The following is a 17303-nucleotide window of genomic DNA, read 5'->3' on the forward strand; positions in this document are numbered from 1 at the left end:
TCGTTGTTTAGTCGTGGTATCTCTTCAAGGTGTACCGCAGGTTTTTTCTCCTCATTAGCGTGTAGTGTGTGTATCGTGCTGCGACTGCTGCTGCTGACACGGTTTCGTCCAGTTTGGTCGTCCAAGTGTGTTGTACGCGGTGTGTGGAATGTGAAATGTCATTCACATAGTGGTCGCCCCAGTGTTTTTGTCCTGTACAGTGACGGCGGGGAATTGACCAACCGGTTGGATTATTCTACTTAATTTATCCGACGAATTTATTTCATTTTTTCCAGTGGTCAGGTGATTTTATTTTAATTAATCTTTCCAATGATCCGGTGAATTTATTCTAATTAATTTTTCCAATGGTCCGGCGAATTTATTTTATTTAATTTTTTTCTAATGGTCCGGCGAATTTATTTTATTGAATTTTTTCCAATGGTCCGTCGGATTTATTTTAATTAATTTTTTCCGATGTTCTGGAAAATTCCGTAATTATTTTCATTTTATTATTGGTTGATTGATAATTATTGGGCATATTAGCCAGCACCGTTAGGTGTCGGTTTCCGCGAGAATGGAGTGGCTCCCACGCCGCCGGGAGGGCCTCGGCTGGCTGGCGTTGATTATCGTTTCCGTGGGATATTTGTCGCTTGCCGGATGCCAAACGCTGAACGCAGCTGCCAGTGTTAATGTTACGGTGAGTGCTGAATGATTTTTGCAAATTAGTGATTAATTAATTTGTATTGAATTCCGTTTTAGGTTTTTTTAATTCCAGTTTAAGTTATGTTTCACAGATGGTTTTCTAATAAATTTGTACTCTGTAAAAATGAAAACCAATCATTTTCGTTTCATTGAGGATTCGATTCGTATTAAGTACTAAATTTTCAACTGTGAAGCGGATACGCGAGACGTAGCAGTCGTAGTGCAATGGCTATGTGCCTGAGCCAGGTGTTCTACGTTAATTTACCACCTAGCTTTTACGAACAAATTGCGCAGCACGCAATCACTTGCTTATAAAATTAATTATTTTTTCCCAGTAGTTTCGAGCATGTGAAGGGGAAAATAAGTTTTTCGATTGTTCGGTATCTAGACCTGATTATAAAATTATTATTCAGCTCTAATATTTTCTCGTTATCCTTTCTGCAATATTTTACCTTTTGAATTGAAACATTTTTCCTTTGAAATGGAAATTCAGTTTATGTGAACTTCGTAGTGCACAAATGCAAATTGCTTCAGTAAATTAACTGTTTTGAGATATTTTAGCAGGAGTATCAATTAGCTTTGTAACTGTGCTGTATTTTATATATGTAAATTGCTGTTCCCACTTTTCCAGTTTTAGTAGCCTTTCTTCCTAATTATTTGAGAGGAACTCTTGTTGGCGTACCTGCCGTTTTTTCTGCCGGACAATAGCCTTCTTTCATTCAGCCAAATTAGGGTCAAATGTTTTTCCTTGCGGTTTATAGTGTTAGTTTTTTCCTGTCAACGCAATCTTCTTTAAAATGGAACTTCGGTCGATCACATCGTTTGAACTGACCTTTTGTACGGTTTCCGTATGAATGAAACGTATCGGTGATGTGTCTGAATTTTCTATGACTGTTTCCTTTAAAACGAATGTCTTGTGCATGCTTCACCGAAATTTGCTTGTATAATTTATTTACAGTTAATTATATTAAGTTAAAATAGTTTTCAATAAATTTCAATTTGGAGTTTTATTTGGATACTTTATAAGTTGGTTTCAAAGGAATGTATTCTGAGAATTTATTTTTGATACTTTTATTAAACTTGATTCGAGATATTTATTTGTTTATAATTTACTTATTAATTTAAAGAAAAGATGCTTATTAAAACGGTTTTGGTTTAAACTCTTTTTTGTTGTCCGACATAGATAATTTTATTATAAATACTGCATTGGGGGTATAGGTAAATTTTTGGATAATCAGTGAAATTTCCGTAATAAAATACTGTCGCAGCCGGTTATAATTTAGCCATTATTCGGAATTTAAATCTATTTTCGGTTGATGATTTTATAAAACTTAAAGTTTTTCGTGGCTCGCCATCAAATTTATATTTGCCGTATTTAATTTGATCTATTTTACTAGTTTCAAAAAATTATATCGAAATAACTGGAAAAAAATCAAGTATTGTTGGAGATAAAGGAAAGTCGATAAAGTTTATTGTGAAAGTGGAGGCCGGTTTTTGCAGACAAACGACCATAATAACTATTGTCAGAGGGGGATTGCATAAGTAAATTAGAGGTTGTTGATGAGCTTAATGAGATGCCGAGTGGCCGGTGCTGTTGGCGTTGTTACGTGAGCGCGTGAACGCCTTGCCGCACCACTTGCGCTGATGCAAGTTATTGCAAGTGCTGACGTTGGGTGGAAAGTGGGTCGCTCCGGCGTGCAGACTGCAGTGGTCAGCCGGGGGCACATCTCGTGATGGAGTGCTGATCGCGGTGTGTGTGACAGTGTAGTACATGGCGTTGTTGTTGCAGATCATCCCGGATCTCTTCTACTGTCCGAAAGGTAAGCGTGCGCACAATTAAACGACAATCAAGTGCCGCACACGTGTAGTCCGCGGCGTGCGTATGCAAATTTAATTCGCTCATCCTGGAGTGATGCGACAGTGTTGGCTGTGAGATTTCACGGCGATGCGACCAAGAGAATATTCACTGACGCGTCGTGCATGTCGATTTCCGGGGATTTCATACGTACCCAGCCCAAAAACATTGTTGAAAAAAATTTGAAAATTTATCTAGATTTCACAGCGATTTAGGCAGAAAGTACAGCTGTGCAGGATATTTTTCATGGTTTAATTTAGTATTTTGTATAAAATCATAATGATCGAATGCATAAGAAACGTGAGAAACCGGAAAACATTTTTGAAAAATTCTGAAACTTTGCCCGTTTTTCAAAGAGATGTATATGCAGCAGTGACAGATTGTTTTTATTATTTAAATTAGTTATATAAAAATTAGTTTGAAATTAAACTTGGTTTTATTTACGACGTCGAGAGTTATCTACAGAATACAAGGTTTCATCACGATTTTCTGCTGCTTTCAGATTCTCTTACGGTTACACCGGTTTAAGCATGACATCGTGCAGTTATTAGTGGCGATGTAATGTAAGGGCTCCGTAGGGCCAACCTCTTTCATCTGACTGCTACGCTTCCTTGGTGCGCTTTCGCTGATTACCTAAACAAAAATTAATTGCGAATATTACTAGTATATTTTTTGCCTAAGTGGAATTTGTTTTCCGGATAATCGTAAAAATGTGCGGAGTAGTGCATCTTCTTACTTATGCGATAATACGCACGAGCGCTGTTTTGTTTATGCCGAATTTTCAACAGTTGTATTAAAATGTAGAAGTCTTCCGAATAATTCGTGGAAATGCAGCGGATCGATACGCATGAGTGATGTTGTATTTAGTGCAAAATTGTCAACAGTTTAATTAAAATGTTGATTATTGAAATTATTTGCACTGACAGGGTGGGTGCTGCTGGACTGGATGTGCTACCGCTACATGGAGACGAATGCATCCTGGTCGGTGGCCGGCGAGGCGTGTCGACGGTACGTGAAGCTTGTCCACTTCCGTTGCATGTGTCCATCCGATTGATTTACCTTACTTTATGCGTATTAAACGACATTGCCAAATGTGACCTCGCGGTTACGCGCTCATACGAATCACTGCCTTTATGCTCTGAGACTTTATCAGGGGGATTTTTTCTGATTATTTTACGATCAAGCGCGGGTCATGGCTGCACTGTGGGTGGGTGGAAACCCTCCCGATACTAAATTGAACAGAAAATATTCAGTTGTCCCTTGAAAGTTGTCGCTAAATTTAAAAATTCGCATTCCAGAAAAATACCTAAAAACATTTTTTGGATTAGTTTTATTATTTTTTTCATTCTTGAATTCGCCGTAAATCGAAGACGTTCGCTGCCGGGTTGCGATTACTGAGTTGTAGAAATAATATATCTTCGAATTTTAGAAGCCGTTTTTTTCTGAGCAGTTATTTATTTTAATCTGTTGTTTTATTTGCATATTTGTATTTTTTAGAAATGCTATCAAGCTTTTTTTTTTAAATTAACGAATTTCGTTGTCTGTTTTTGAACACCATTGAATTTATACATTGACCATACTAACACATGCAGTCTTGCAGAGAAAACGTAGTGTAGTGAGTGACAGAGCCGCCGGCATTGCGTTAATTCAGTCACGCTTAACTAAAATTTTCTCTCGTGTTTTCAATATTTTTTTCCGCTTTTTTCCCTTTCTCTTCTTGTGTAATACGGAATTTAGGAAGAACCGTGAACAGCGTTTTCTGCAAATTTGCAAAATGGTTGTCCTGTGCAGGACCAACGCTTGAACAAACAATTAAAATGGTAAAACGAACTACCCAATTTAATTATGGAATCCTATTTCCCCCCACAATAAATTAAACACTAAAAAGGTTTAACAGAATTATGTCAAATAGGCATTCTTCCAGTTTTATTTTTACATAGGTTTTCAATAGCCAGTTCGATACACAGAGTAAAATAAAATGGCAGTATAATTAAAGATAGTTAAATGAAGTTAGTAATGCGATAATTATTTGCGTTATTAAAGAAATTCTCGTAAATCAGTATCGGCAGCGATCTGCTGACCATGTCCGACTACTCATCCCCCACCAACGCCTGGATCTCCGGCCAGCTGCCCAACACCTCGGTGTGGCTGGCGGCGGCACTGACGCCGGCGAGGACGCTCTCCTGGAGCGACGGACAGGAGATAGGGCCGTACTCCGGCCTGTGGGCCATCGGGCAGCCGGACGCCGGTGGCGGGGAGTGCGTGGCGTTGGATGGACGCTTCGACACTGACAACTGGTACCTGGCGGCGTGCGAGACGCTGCTGCCCTTCGTTTGCCAGCAGCCGGCCTGTCCCAAGGACACCTTCACCTGTCCGGGCGAGAAGAAGTGTTTATTGATGGACCGGGTGTGTGATCACGAGGGCAACGTGGAGTGCGGATCGTGGGCCGATGAGTTTGACTGTCCGCCAGGGAACGGACGCACTGAGGCGCCGGGTAAGGATTTTTCCGCGATTTATCTAGAATTTCCCAGCTGAATGTGTTTTTTTCTTATTTTGTTGTCCCATTCATTCGACTTGTCATTTTTTACTATGCATTTGAAGTACTTGCTGTTTTTTGAAGTACGTTTTGAATATTTTATTAATGCTTTCCGTTCACAGAAAAGCTTCACAGTAACTTCAGAAACGATCACGTTAAGCATCATTCGACCAAGGCGGCATAACCACAGAGAAAATTTTATTTGAAAAATCGTTTTGAATTATTTGTTAATTTTTTTACATAGATAATTCATTTTTAATTGACATTTTTAATTTTTTAAACACATGCCTTATTCGGCATTGTTCGTTATAATTGTAATAATAATCGTTTTGACGACTTTTAAATATGTACGAGTATATTTGGAATTTTGTTTAGAGCACACTGTATCCACCGGATTTTTGTTGATTAAGTACAGCTTTGAATATATTGTTGAGGGTGTTCTCTACCGGTCGGTTTCGGTTTGTTTCCAAATAAGTACCGTATGAGATATATGCTTCTGGATAAATTATTATTATTATTACTGTTATTTTCAAACTACAGTAGCCGAACTCCATTCGGGAAACTTTTAAGGCTATTGGAAAATGTTTTTGGTATTTTTGAAAATTTAAATGCTTTGTATTAGGCTAACAAAAATAGTGAGAAAAGCCGAAAATAGTTTTTAATAGTGACGGTTGTAATTTTTATTTTCCGGTGTGAAGTTTGATGTTATGGAGGGCCACAAGCACTCACTGTACTACGTTCTACCTCTGTACCGATAAGCACGCTGTAAAACTAGCCGTTGTAACATGCCAGCAGTAGCATAAGGAGAACGACAAAATTCGACAAATTTAAACTCTTTTTAAAATTTTGTTTTGCCAGTGTGTGCCCACTATCTGACCGGGGCCAGCGGCAGTCTATCCAGCCCCAACCACCCGGGTCCCTACCCGCGCGTGGCCTCCTGCCTGTGGCTGATCGAGACCCCGGCCGGCACCCGCGTCGACCTGCAGTTCAGCGAATTCGCCACGGAAGCGAACCAGGACACCGTCAGCGTCCTCTCCGGGAGTCCCCTGCCCGCCCGCGCCCGGGCGCTGGCCGTCCTCAGCGGCCAACCCGCCCCCACGGCCCTCCACTACACTGCCGACAACAACTTCCTCATCCTCCGTTTAACCGCCGACGCCAGCGTGGAGATGGCCGGCTTCCGCGCCACCTACAAAGCGCTGAACGCCCGCTGCGGCGGCGACGTACAGGCCACTGTGGGATGGCAGCGTGTGGCGGTCATGGAGGTGTGTGTACCGCTTCCAGGGGGCCGTCGGGAGTGTCGTCAGTTTGGAGGTGGAAGGGTTGACCGGCGAGGATGTGGTAAAAGTGCGCGATGGAGGTGATGCCGCGGCGGGGTTGTTGGCGGAGGTGCGGGCCCCCGCGGGGGAGGGAAGGGTGGTACAGTCCACCGGGAATGTCATGTATGTGTATGTGCGGATGACGGGGGCCGGGGGAGGAAGGGTCGTGGGGCTGCGGTATGCGGCGACGTGCGATCTGGAGTTGACGAGGAATTCCGGGATTATTAACACGGCCGGGAATGTTCAACAGGTGAGCCGAAAATTTGCTTAAAGAAACGTTTTATTTCAAAATTGAGCATTTGGATAAAATTTTAGTAAATTATTTTAAGCTGGACTGAAACAGATTAATTAAATATTTCTAATTTAGTGATATATCGATTTATAGATTACCGGTAATTTGTTTTAATAAGAAATAATTTGCAAATTTAGTTATAAATTAATTTAAAAGTTTATTGATTAATTTGTAAATTTATTCGCGGCATTCGGAAGTTGTAAGTTGATATTAATAATTACGTTTTTCTGTCATTGATATTCCGATAAAAAAATAAAAAGATTCGACGTACCTTTTAAAGCATGAAATTACTGTTTTCCGTTTACATTTAACAAAAATATAATAAAAAGTGCTTGAGCAGTTTTTACCAACTAAATTCCTAATCCTGATTAAATTAAAGTTAAAAATTGCCTACGTAAATTAATTTGTTAATACAAAAATTAGCAGTACCAGTATTCAAAATTAATATCGAGTAAAACCGATTCATCACGCTAAATGAGAATTTATTAATTTTGAAACTGTGGATGAATTTATAAATTTACTGATCTATTACATTCATCAGTGCTTGTTGTCTTATTATCTTAAAATTTGGATTTTTATTCTGCCGTTAATTTTTGAGTTTGCTTCAGCTGTGCACAATCGTTTGCCGGTGTTGTTGTAGGCTGAGTTGTAGCGCAGCTGGTGAATTATAAGTTAATTAAAGCCTATGGAGTGTCATTACTACGACTCATTAGCGTTCATGCCGGCATCGTAATCTGGCTTGACCGGCTTTTATTATGATGATAGCCGTTCCCGCGCAATCTGGCCTGTTCGTGGCGCATCAAACCGGCGGCCGCGTCGGCCTTCGTGATCGAGATCAGCGAGCTGTCATTGGGCCCAGTGGACGAGCTGGAGGTGTACGAGATCACTCGACTGTCCACCGCCATCGCCTTCACCAACCGCAACGGCACGGCGGTCGGATGGGCGCCGCGCAGCATCCACGTGGCCTCGGGGGACGCCCTGATCAAGGTGGTCAGCGGGCCCTTGGGACCGGTCACCCGCCTCACCGCCGCCTACTCCCTCGACTGCCCCTCGCTGGCCGCCGGGGATTCCGTGCTCCTGTCGCACCAGGAGAGACGTTTCGGCACCGTTGTGACGGCAACCTGCCCCTTGGGATACGAATTCGGTGAGTTAACCTTTCACGCAATTTTTTGTTGGAATTAACGTGGTTTTGGTAGTTTGCTTCAATGAAGAGTGATTCTGCGCATCGTAACACTGCAACATATTTCCTTATATTCTCAGTAAAACACACAGTCTGAATAAACTTCTCTATCAATGTTGGTGTAAAACAAAGGGCTGGCTGGCCGGCTGGGTGAGCAACATTGAGTAACATCGTGTGAATAACCGGTACAGTCAATAATTTGAACACTTTTTCGTCTCCGTTGCTTTTACGCGTTGGTGCGGTTGTTATTTCGATTGTGATTCGGTTATACTGTTTAATATTATTATTACGGCATTTCCTCATTCCCGCGCTTTAGACAAGTTTTTTTTGGTGTTCTTCGAAATGTGTTTGTCCTTTATGCTGCAGTTAATAGTTAAATAGGAGATATTCGTTATTAACTGATCCTGCTTCGAATGTGTTTGTTGGATGTTTTTTTTACACAATTAGTTCCTATGGTCATTAGGTGTGAAACGGCGGCTGCGGAATGGCTAGTACGGTATTTATAAATAATACGAACTCGCCATCGAAGAACGAGATACCTACATTAGGTTCTGGACAATTATGATCCAACTAGCAGACCCCGCGCAAATTGCGCGGGGTCTGAATAATGCGATAGTATACCAAAAGGCAAAATCCCATTATTGCGTTACTGTCAATTTCGGATACCCTATGATGTCCGTAATGTTCTCCTGCTTGCTTTACTGTTACTATTTTTCTGCCAACGCGTTTGTTTACTTACTGTTACTTCCGGTTTTAAAAAGTTACTTACTTAATAACTACGTACTAAGTTATAATTTTGCCTCCGGAACCAGCTCTCCGGAGTTCCGGCATAAATTTGGCGAATTTTGTTTTAAATCATAGTAAAATTTGCAGTAACAGAACTTTACCTACTGGATACTATCAGCACAAAAACCTTGTTACTTATTATTACAAACCACAGACCGAAACTGTTACTTTTACTAACTTTTTAATATTAGTCGACTGGTGTCTACGCAGTACGATGCTCACTCGTCAGTAGACATTCCTACTCTGTTCAGTAAAGCAACACTGATTGAAAATCCAGATTTTTCATTAATGTACCGGAAAAGCTGCCTTTCACATTGACTGCAGCGATGACCTTAAACTTGCAACGCGAAATGTTGCTCCAGATCGGTCACCAGTCAGTTAAGCTTCGTGGAGTGGCTGCACAGGTGTTCTCTATTCGATGCTTACGGTATATAGGTACCTGCACTGATATAGACTATTCATTTTATTGAAATTTTCTAAACCCAGCAACCGTTTCGCAAAATGTCATTTGCATCTTTGCTGCTTCGCGAGCTCCGCTCGCGCCGCAACTCGGCGTCGCCTGCGGCTCCGCCTTCCATGGCGAACTGATGGAATCATTGCAAGTTTCGCAAAAGTCTCTCGTTCTCAATAACGAAGCGTTCCACCTTGGTTAACTGCAAGTTAACGCCTAAGGACCGCTAAGCAATCCCTCGAACGAAAAAATTTTGCTATATATACGTACAGATAAGTAGCATCTGATGTTCATAAAATTCGTAATACACATTTACTGTAAGTGCGGAGGTAACAAACAATCCAAGATCATGTAAGATGTGCAGCTGACAGCATGCTGTCCTTTAATCAACCCTACTGGTTACACATGCAATGCCGCCTTCCTCGGACATCGATTTTCACAGAATATAGGTACAGTAAATCAAAAGTAAATTTTTTGGACTTACAGCGGCAAATTAGTAAAAATTGCAACCGCCCAGGAAAGCGCTGTAACGTTAAACTGGTCAAACCACTGCGAACGACAGTTCCTTGGGAAATAATTTTGAGCAATTGAACTGTAGTTCCGTACTCGAAGACTGTGTTACGTCTTCCTTTTAAAATCCTCTTTTATTCTTGAAGCCAAATATGAAATATTGATCAGATAATTTATAAATTCATTAAAAGCTAAGGAATAATACGCGATCACGATTCAAGAACATAAAAGTTTTCCCCAGTCCTAGCCACGTTGGTCAACGCGTTATTGCTGCCTAGACAGTGGTGAGATGGTCGGGTTTGCAGTGGTGGATTCTTAACTTTTCCCATAGTCTTTCTATGTTATGGTTTTCAAAGTTTTCTTTCAAACGTTTATGTTTTTCAAAAAATTGACTTTTGCTGGCAAATATATTCGTTAAGATCTATCGAACGACATATAGACATCGAAGTTTGGTCGAGCGTAGCGTTAACGCATCGATGACACACACGGAATTTCGTTAAGGCTTATCCTTTTATTATTATAGATTATCTGTGGTATACCGGTTTTTTTAATGTGTGCATGAATCATTAATACTTTCTGTATACTTTTAATATTAAATTGTAGGTCATTCAGTTGTGTTAAGAATGCATAAATCGGACTGACCTCAATAATTATAAAATCGCTTGCGGCATAATAAAAGAAGGATTGTTATCGTGCGTAATGAAAATTACGCAGGCTTTTAATGGAGCAGTCGTTACATACACGCCGCTTCTGTCATTAATTTTTATACTTCGGTGATTGTTGCAGCGAACCGGGAGGCTAACCTGACCAGCCGCTGCGGTCTGGACGGGGTGTGGAGTGTGGCGCGCATCCCGGCGTGTCAGCCGAAATACTGCGGTCCTCTGCCGTTGTTCGCCAACGCGCTGCCGGTCAACATCAGCGGGTTTGTGTATCCGGCAGCGGTGGGGTATCGCTGCGTGGAGGGGTTCGTGCTGGCCAGTGGACAGGACGCCGCGGCCATCCGCTGCTCCAACACCGGCATCTGGAGCGGCACTGTTGTTTGCCAACCTGTCAAATGTTCCTCCAATTGGCCGGTGGTGGCTAATCTGCAGATGGAGATAATCGCCGGCAACGGATACGATTATGGGTACGAGTACGAAAACAACCAAAAAGTACTGAAAACATACGAACTAAATCCAAGAAAAATCACAAATAACTGGTAATAATTGTCAGTTAATTTAAAAGTATGCAAGAAATGTACAGTTGGAATGAAAACATGTTTTATAAAATTGTTCAGAGATTTGTCGTCATCGCTCGTAAAATGTGCCGCCTGATACATGTGGATAATCGTAGTGCGGCGGCTAATTTTCTTTCACTGTAGTATTTGCACGTTATTGTTTGCGACATTTAAAGTGAAAATTGCTTGTTTTTTGTACAGTTTTTGATCTGAAAATTGTTCAACCGGGTTTTTCCAAAAAGTTAATTCTGGCAATCCGTTCAGTTCGCTTTACAATTTACGATTTATTTAAAGCAAACTTTCGTTTAAAAAAATGTTGCATTTGATTTATGGGTAGACATTGTTTTTGGCATGATGCTTGGGGTAAAATCCTAAAATGTAATAGCCACTAGAGAATTCAATTTTGAGCTTAAAAAGCAGGCCCTAACAATTTTGTAAACATTTTAATATATAACGGAAATTTCTCCTCAACTGGAATTCGTAATATTCGTAAAAAAATAAAATTTTAAACTATTGGTTTGTTTGTTAATCGCCAAATTATATACAATCGTGAAATCTGCATAAAATACTGTGAAATAAAATTACCCTGATCTGCGTTGTAATTTCAATTGCTCGTCAGATCGGTGGTGGAGTTCCACTGCCAGCCGGGATTCCTGATCAGCGGCGCGTCCGCGTTGACCTGCCTAGCCAACACCTCGTGGTCGGATGCCCCGCCCTCCTGTCGCCGGCGTCCCTGCCTCCAGCCGCCCTCCATCCCCCACGGCTTCGTCTACACCCCGGCCAACCAGCCCAACCCGGTGTACCTCTACGGCGACACCGTGTCCGTCGGGTGTCAGCCCGGATACCGGTTGAACGGAGACCCGGAGACGTCCTGCAACCAGGACGGCGGCTTCACCAATGTGCCGATCTGCGAGAGCGTCAACGAGTGCAGCCAGGAGGACGTCTGTGACAGCGTGTCGGCCACCTGTGTCGATGTGCCGGGCGATCATTATTGCCGCTGCAAAGAGGGATTCCAGGGGATACCGCAGTGCGCGCAGAATACGCTGCTCGGTGTCGGCGCCTTCCAGCCTGATATATACAGTATGCAGAACAAAATTAAAATTTAAAAAATAAGATTCTGAATGAGAAAATTTTATAAGTTAAATCTATTTTTTGAAATATAAAACTGTGATCTCCCTTATGGTTGTAGAAAAATATCCAACATTAAAATATAAGAAGCAACTGTTACAATATATTAGAAAAAAATGATTTATCAAATATGCAAAGCTTCAGCGCTTAATTTTTAGCAGCGTGTTCGACTTTTAAATCAGCGCCGTCTGGAGTAAATTAAATTAATTGCTGCAAAAAATACTCACACGTTTAAAGTCTTTGTTATTTTACCTATTTGATTCGTCGACGTGATGCAGCTCTTTCTCAGGTTTTCTTAAGCCAGTTTTTGTGGATATTTTCAGTTGTGTTTATTTATTTCATTTTTTAATTGAATGGTACGAGTTACCTTATTTTTTCCGATTTACTATATGATCTACTTTATTAACGCTACTATACGGGTTTTTGACAAGCCTTTACTGAATGGCGAGCGTTTGCAGAGATTTCTGTGTCGGGATCGGTGGCGGGTCTGGACGAGCGGCAGATTGGTCTGTCCTCGAAGGGCTGGTGCGGGACGAGCGCGGCGGCGGCGGACAACTGGGTGTTAGTGGACCTGAACGCGCCCAAAGTGGTCAGCGCCGTGCGCATCCTGCCCGTGTCCGGCAACGGCCGGCTGCTGGCCAGCGTCCGCTCCTTCACCTTCGCCTTCAAACTGCATGAAAACGACTCCTTCACTAACTACGCCGAGCCCAACGGCAACGCCCTGCAGCTGCCGGTCAGTGCTCCTTTTTAAGCCGATTTCCGTTGGTCTTGCTTGCTTTTTTTGTTAAATTTTCATTATGACATTACATTATTTTGCGTACCGATGTTTGTTCAGTCTGGAGTTGTCGTAGAGTAGTGGCGCTCATTTGACGCTAGTAGTGTTCGGGTGTAACAGAGCAAAAGTGATTATATATTATTATTGTTTATTAGCAAAAGTGATTGTGAGCGGGTTTATATCGCATACGTGCAGACTTTATTTTTTCTACCTTTTAATTTGCCGCTTCGAGCTCAGGACTGGAAACGTATACGTCTATATATATACGTATATATACTATACGTATACGTATATATACTATATGTATAGGTATATATACTATATATACGATATCAGTATACTTCTGCAGAGGCTAGAGCTGTCTAATTAATTGACAATTTTTTATCAGTGATCTCATGCATTGACCTTTTTGTACCGCAGGTCTTCTTAAATTCGACGAGCGGGACGCATCTGCCGGCGCCGGTGGAAGCCCGCTTCGTGCGCATCTCGTTGGCGGATTTCTACGGCGCGCCGTGCATGCGGATGGATCTGATTGGCTGCTGGAAGAAGCGCTGCTTCGACGTCAGCGAGTGCGCCGAGAACAACGGCGGATGCGACCAGATCTGCATCAACACGCCCGGATCGTACCACTGCGAATGCAACGACGGATTCCAGTTGTTCTCCCAGAACGGGACCAGTGCCTTCACGATTCCGGCCGCCGAAACGGGAACACGAGAAGGTTCGTAGTAAATTTATGTACTTTCGTTTATGGATGCGAACCGGCGAATGCTGCTCATATCTTATTCACGACAGCAAAGAAACTCAACGGAATAATATATTTCGTTTTAATATAATTTTATTTTATATTTCGTTCTTACATTTTTCTTTAAGTAAACCGGAATAGTGTGAGTCAAATAAAAGTGAGCAAAATATCGTGATTTTTTTGGACAGATATTCTTAAATTTTTAACATACGAGTAAAAGTGGCTTGAAACACTCGTACTTGGGCGTTGTTTCAAATGACAACGCCGGAAAATTAAAATAAAATGCAAGTTCTGGAAAATTAATGTTGGCGCATAATAAATATGTTTAAAATAAATCCTGGAAAACGCTTCATATTATTAAAAATGCCGGCAAAATAGCCTAAATTAAAATTAACAAATTTCAAAAATAACAAAAGCATATTTGAGAAGACTTTAATTAAAAAATCACACTGAAAAAGAACTGATTGGTTCAGGTGATGGAATTTTGCTGAACAAGACGTGCGTGCCGCAGTCGTGTCTGCCGCTGATGCCGCCATTAAATGGCGTCCTGTTGTCCACGCAAAAGTCTTCCGCTTCGCCGACGAAGCGGCGTTCGCGTGCAACTTCGGCTTCGAAATGATGGGCACGTCGGTGCTGAAGTGCGGCGTCAACGGCGCGTGGAGCAGCAGCCAGCCGCTGTGCATCCCCGCCACCTGCGACAATTTCCTCGATGACGTCATTCAAGGGGTGTGGGTGGAGCCCAAGACGGCCGTGGTCCCGCTGGGCCGCAACGTCTCCGTCGCCTGTCAGGCGCCCGAATTCAAATTGCCCGCCGCGCTGCCCATTAAAAACCGCAAATGCGTCTTTGACCGGCGAAGCAAGGAGAAATTCTACTGGTGAGACGGATTATGCAGGTTTTGTTTTCTGCTTTTTAGCGTTAAGTACTTGTTCTCCATTTTTTTAGCTCTAATTAATACTTGAGCAAACTCTGATTAAAGAAACTTTAAAGAAAATAAATGATTTTTCTTATAATTTGCATTGGTTTTTTTATTGACTTATTTTCAGTGTTTTTTTGAAAGATAGGTTTTGCTATCTCGATATTTAAAGTATTTTTTACGAAATACATAATATGTTCGTAATTTGTGCTGCAAGCAGCATCCCCGGCAACCGAGTTACAGATTATGTGAGCCGTAGTGAAGTGGCACGTTCAGAAGGCATCATGATAAAGTCTATAGATTGGCATAGTGTGTCAATGAAAATGTGAACAGCAAATCATTCAAATTTAATTCTGTCATTTTTATTCCATGAACGAAAGTAATTTTAGTGAATTGGTTTACATTTTCTTTTTCATCTACTTTTTACTTCCGTATATTTACTCTTAACTACTTTTCCTTGGCGCAATGGGAAACCGTTGGTATGGGATGTCCCTGTTGCCGATATCTTCGCCGAAACCTTCATAGGGCATACAGTACAGCAAGTGTTCCAGGAAGTGCAGCGGAAGTAAGAGAAAATCAAAAGCTACGGAAGTACGATGGAATCACGGATCGTTACGTAATACAACTTCTGGCTTTTGAGACTACAGGAACCTTTTGGGCCGCTAACAAAGAAATTTTTTAAGGAGTTATCAAGGAAGATTTGCGAATGTAGCGGTAACCCACGGTCGGGAGAGTTTTAGCGCCAGAGAATCAATATTGAGATACAACGAGGAAGTGCAGTGCCTGTCCTCGGAACTTTTAACGACGATGTTTTTAGCTCTTAGATTAGCTGGTCGGGAATGATTAGTGCCCGTGTTTGTTTGTGGCACCTCTGGCTGCGATTTTGTTAACAACAAATTAAAAATTTGCATTTACACACTTATTATTCATCTACAGTACTTTTATTTTCATTGAAGATTTGGTTTGACTATCCATTTTTAGGTCTCCATTTTTCCAAATCTATATATCAGCTATTTTTTTCGAAATTTAATTCCCCACGGCTTTGTTCATCAGGTTAACGGGAAGCAAACCCACGTGCAAAGTGGTGGACTGCGGTCGCCCTCCCGTCCTCCCGGGCTCCTTCTACTCGAACCTGTCCAAGACGACGTACGGCACGCTCTTCCGCTTCGCCTGCGTCTTCCCCTTCTCCCTGGCCGGAGAGAGCAGCAACCGTGACGATCAAGTCCGCTGCAGCCGATCCGGCGTCTGGGACTTCGGCAGTCTCCGCTGCGACGGCCCCGCCTGCGCCGACCCGGGCGCCCCCACCTTCGGCTCCCAAACAGCCACCACCTCCTTCGAGGAGCTCGCTTCGGTCCGCTTCCAGTGCGACCGCCCCGGGTACGCGCTCTCGTCCACCGCGCCCCTCCTCTGCGTTCGCCAGACCGAGTGCCCCCTCCCGCGGGCGGTCAGCATCCCGCCGGACGCCGTCAAGGCCACCTCGGAGATGCCGGGCTTCGAAGCCGGCCAAATCGGGTTCAACTCCTTGACGGGCTGGTGCGCGTTGGCCGATAACACCACCTACGTGGAGATGGACCTCGGAGGGGTGTTCAAGGTCACCGGGATCCGGGTGCGGGGCGTGGTGACCCAGCAGGTCCTAGGGAGGGTCACCCGCGTGCGGCTGTTCGGGAAAGTTGGCGTGAATGATGGGTATGATGTCCTGGTGCCGGAAGTGGATGTCGCCGGGGAGGGCGGGACGTCCTTTGGGAATCTGGCGACGGTGGCGTTGGGGAAGGCCTTTAGGGTGCGGTTCGTGGCCGTGGGGGTGCTGAGCTACATCGGGCATCCCTGCATGAAGATGGAGGTGGACGGGTGTCCCGCCGGAAGACAGGATGACGTCCAGGACGCCGTGGTGGGATGGAACAGCTCCCTTCCGGTCTGCCAGGACGTCGAGGTGAGTCTGGGGAATTTTCTCATTATGCAGTTTTATTTATATGTGTGTATTTCATTGTATACTATTTTTATAATGATATTTTTCCTTAATTTTTGTTGCTTTTTGTTGAATTTCATTTTGTTTTCAAATATTTTCACTTTTCTTTATCAAGAAAAGTTGCTTAATCGCTGTTGTTTTTTCTTTTTTTTAGGGCTGTTTGTTAAGATTTTTTAGTATTTAATGATTTTTGTTTATTGCAGTATTATGTTATTGCTTTTTATATGTCGTGATTTCGTGTCTAATTTTGTTGCATAAAATTTTTTTTGTACTTATTGCATTTGATTATTTTTTATATCCGTTATTTTTTTTGGCTAATTTCTTGTTTTTATTTACATTTTGTTGAGCTTGTGATTGGATGTTTATTTCAGTTTTTCTATCGTGTTTCTGTTGCCTCTCGATTAGCTGATTGTTTTTTTGACAGCCTCCCAAGTTTGTTTCGTGTCCGGATAAGCCGGTGCAGGTGCGGCGCCTACCGGACGGACGGATGCCGGGCGTGCAGTACGAGATCCCGCGGGCGGTGGACAACAGCCAGCGCATCGCGCGCATCGAGACGCGCCCGGCGGACTTCCTGCCGGGCCGCGTGGTCTTCGACGACATGGCCGTGGAGTACGTGGCCTTCGATTCCGACGAGAACAAGGCTAGCTGCACCGTGCAGGTGAGTCGGACAGTTTTTGCGTTACATTTAACAGGCAACGATGAGGCTTATTTGTAGTTATATTCGCAAAATCAATAATTTTACTTAACAAATTAAATTTTGTTCTTACTGCGGCACAGCTAACTCCATATTACTGCGTTTTTTTTAACTTCTCCGCGTTTTGCGCAGTTTCGACAGCGATGAACTGCCAAAAAAAGTTATACTTGTAATTGGTAAAGTCAGTTTTCTTCAAAGTTCAAACGGAAGGAAACAGATGTCTGTTAATTTAACTGAGTATTGTGCCCTGTAAACTTTCAG

At 42.6% G+C, this 17303-nt stretch overlaps 2 protein-coding genes across 2 annotated transcripts in view; both read left to right on the plus strand.

Annotated features, from left to right (window-relative positions):
• Positions 1 to 30: 30 nt before the first annotated feature.
• LOC129598082 (deleted in malignant brain tumors 1 protein-like) lies at positions 31 to 6433 on the plus strand. Its single transcript, XM_055495830.1, has 6 exons — positions 31 to 282; positions 523 to 676; positions 2471 to 2501; positions 3463 to 3544; positions 4597 to 5030; positions 5931 to 6433. The coding sequence occupies exons 2-6, from the start codon at positions 554 to 556 to the stop codon at positions 6431 to 6433; spliced, it is 1173 nt and encodes a 390-aa protein (XP_055351805.1). The 5' UTR covers positions 31 to 282; positions 523 to 553.
• LOC129598080 (sushi, von Willebrand factor type A, EGF and pentraxin domain-containing protein 1-like) overlaps positions 6393 to 17303 on the plus strand; it is a 21028-nt gene continuing 10117 nt past the window's right edge. Inside the window, 10 exon segments of the mRNA XM_055495826.1 lie at positions 6393 to 6638; positions 7446 to 7824; positions 10394 to 10733; positions 11443 to 11903; positions 12410 to 12684; positions 13147 to 13444; positions 13942 to 14031; positions 14034 to 14343; positions 15436 to 16312; positions 16773 to 17006. Coding sequence (XP_055351801.1) covers positions 6510 to 6638; positions 7446 to 7824; positions 10394 to 10733; positions 11443 to 11903; positions 12410 to 12684; positions 13147 to 13444; positions 13942 to 14031; positions 14034 to 14343; positions 15436 to 16312; positions 16773 to 17006 — 3393 coding nt within the window. The 5' untranslated portion in view covers positions 6393 to 6509.

The sequence above is a fragment of the Paramacrobiotus metropolitanus genome, unplaced genomic scaffold (genome assembly GCF_019649055.1).
Source record: "Paramacrobiotus metropolitanus isolate TYO unplaced genomic scaffold, Prichtersi_v1.0 Parri_scaffold0000113, whole genome shotgun sequence".
In the NCBI taxonomy this organism is placed as follows: Eukaryota; Metazoa; Tardigrada; class Eutardigrada; order Parachela; family Macrobiotidae; genus Paramacrobiotus; species Paramacrobiotus metropolitanus.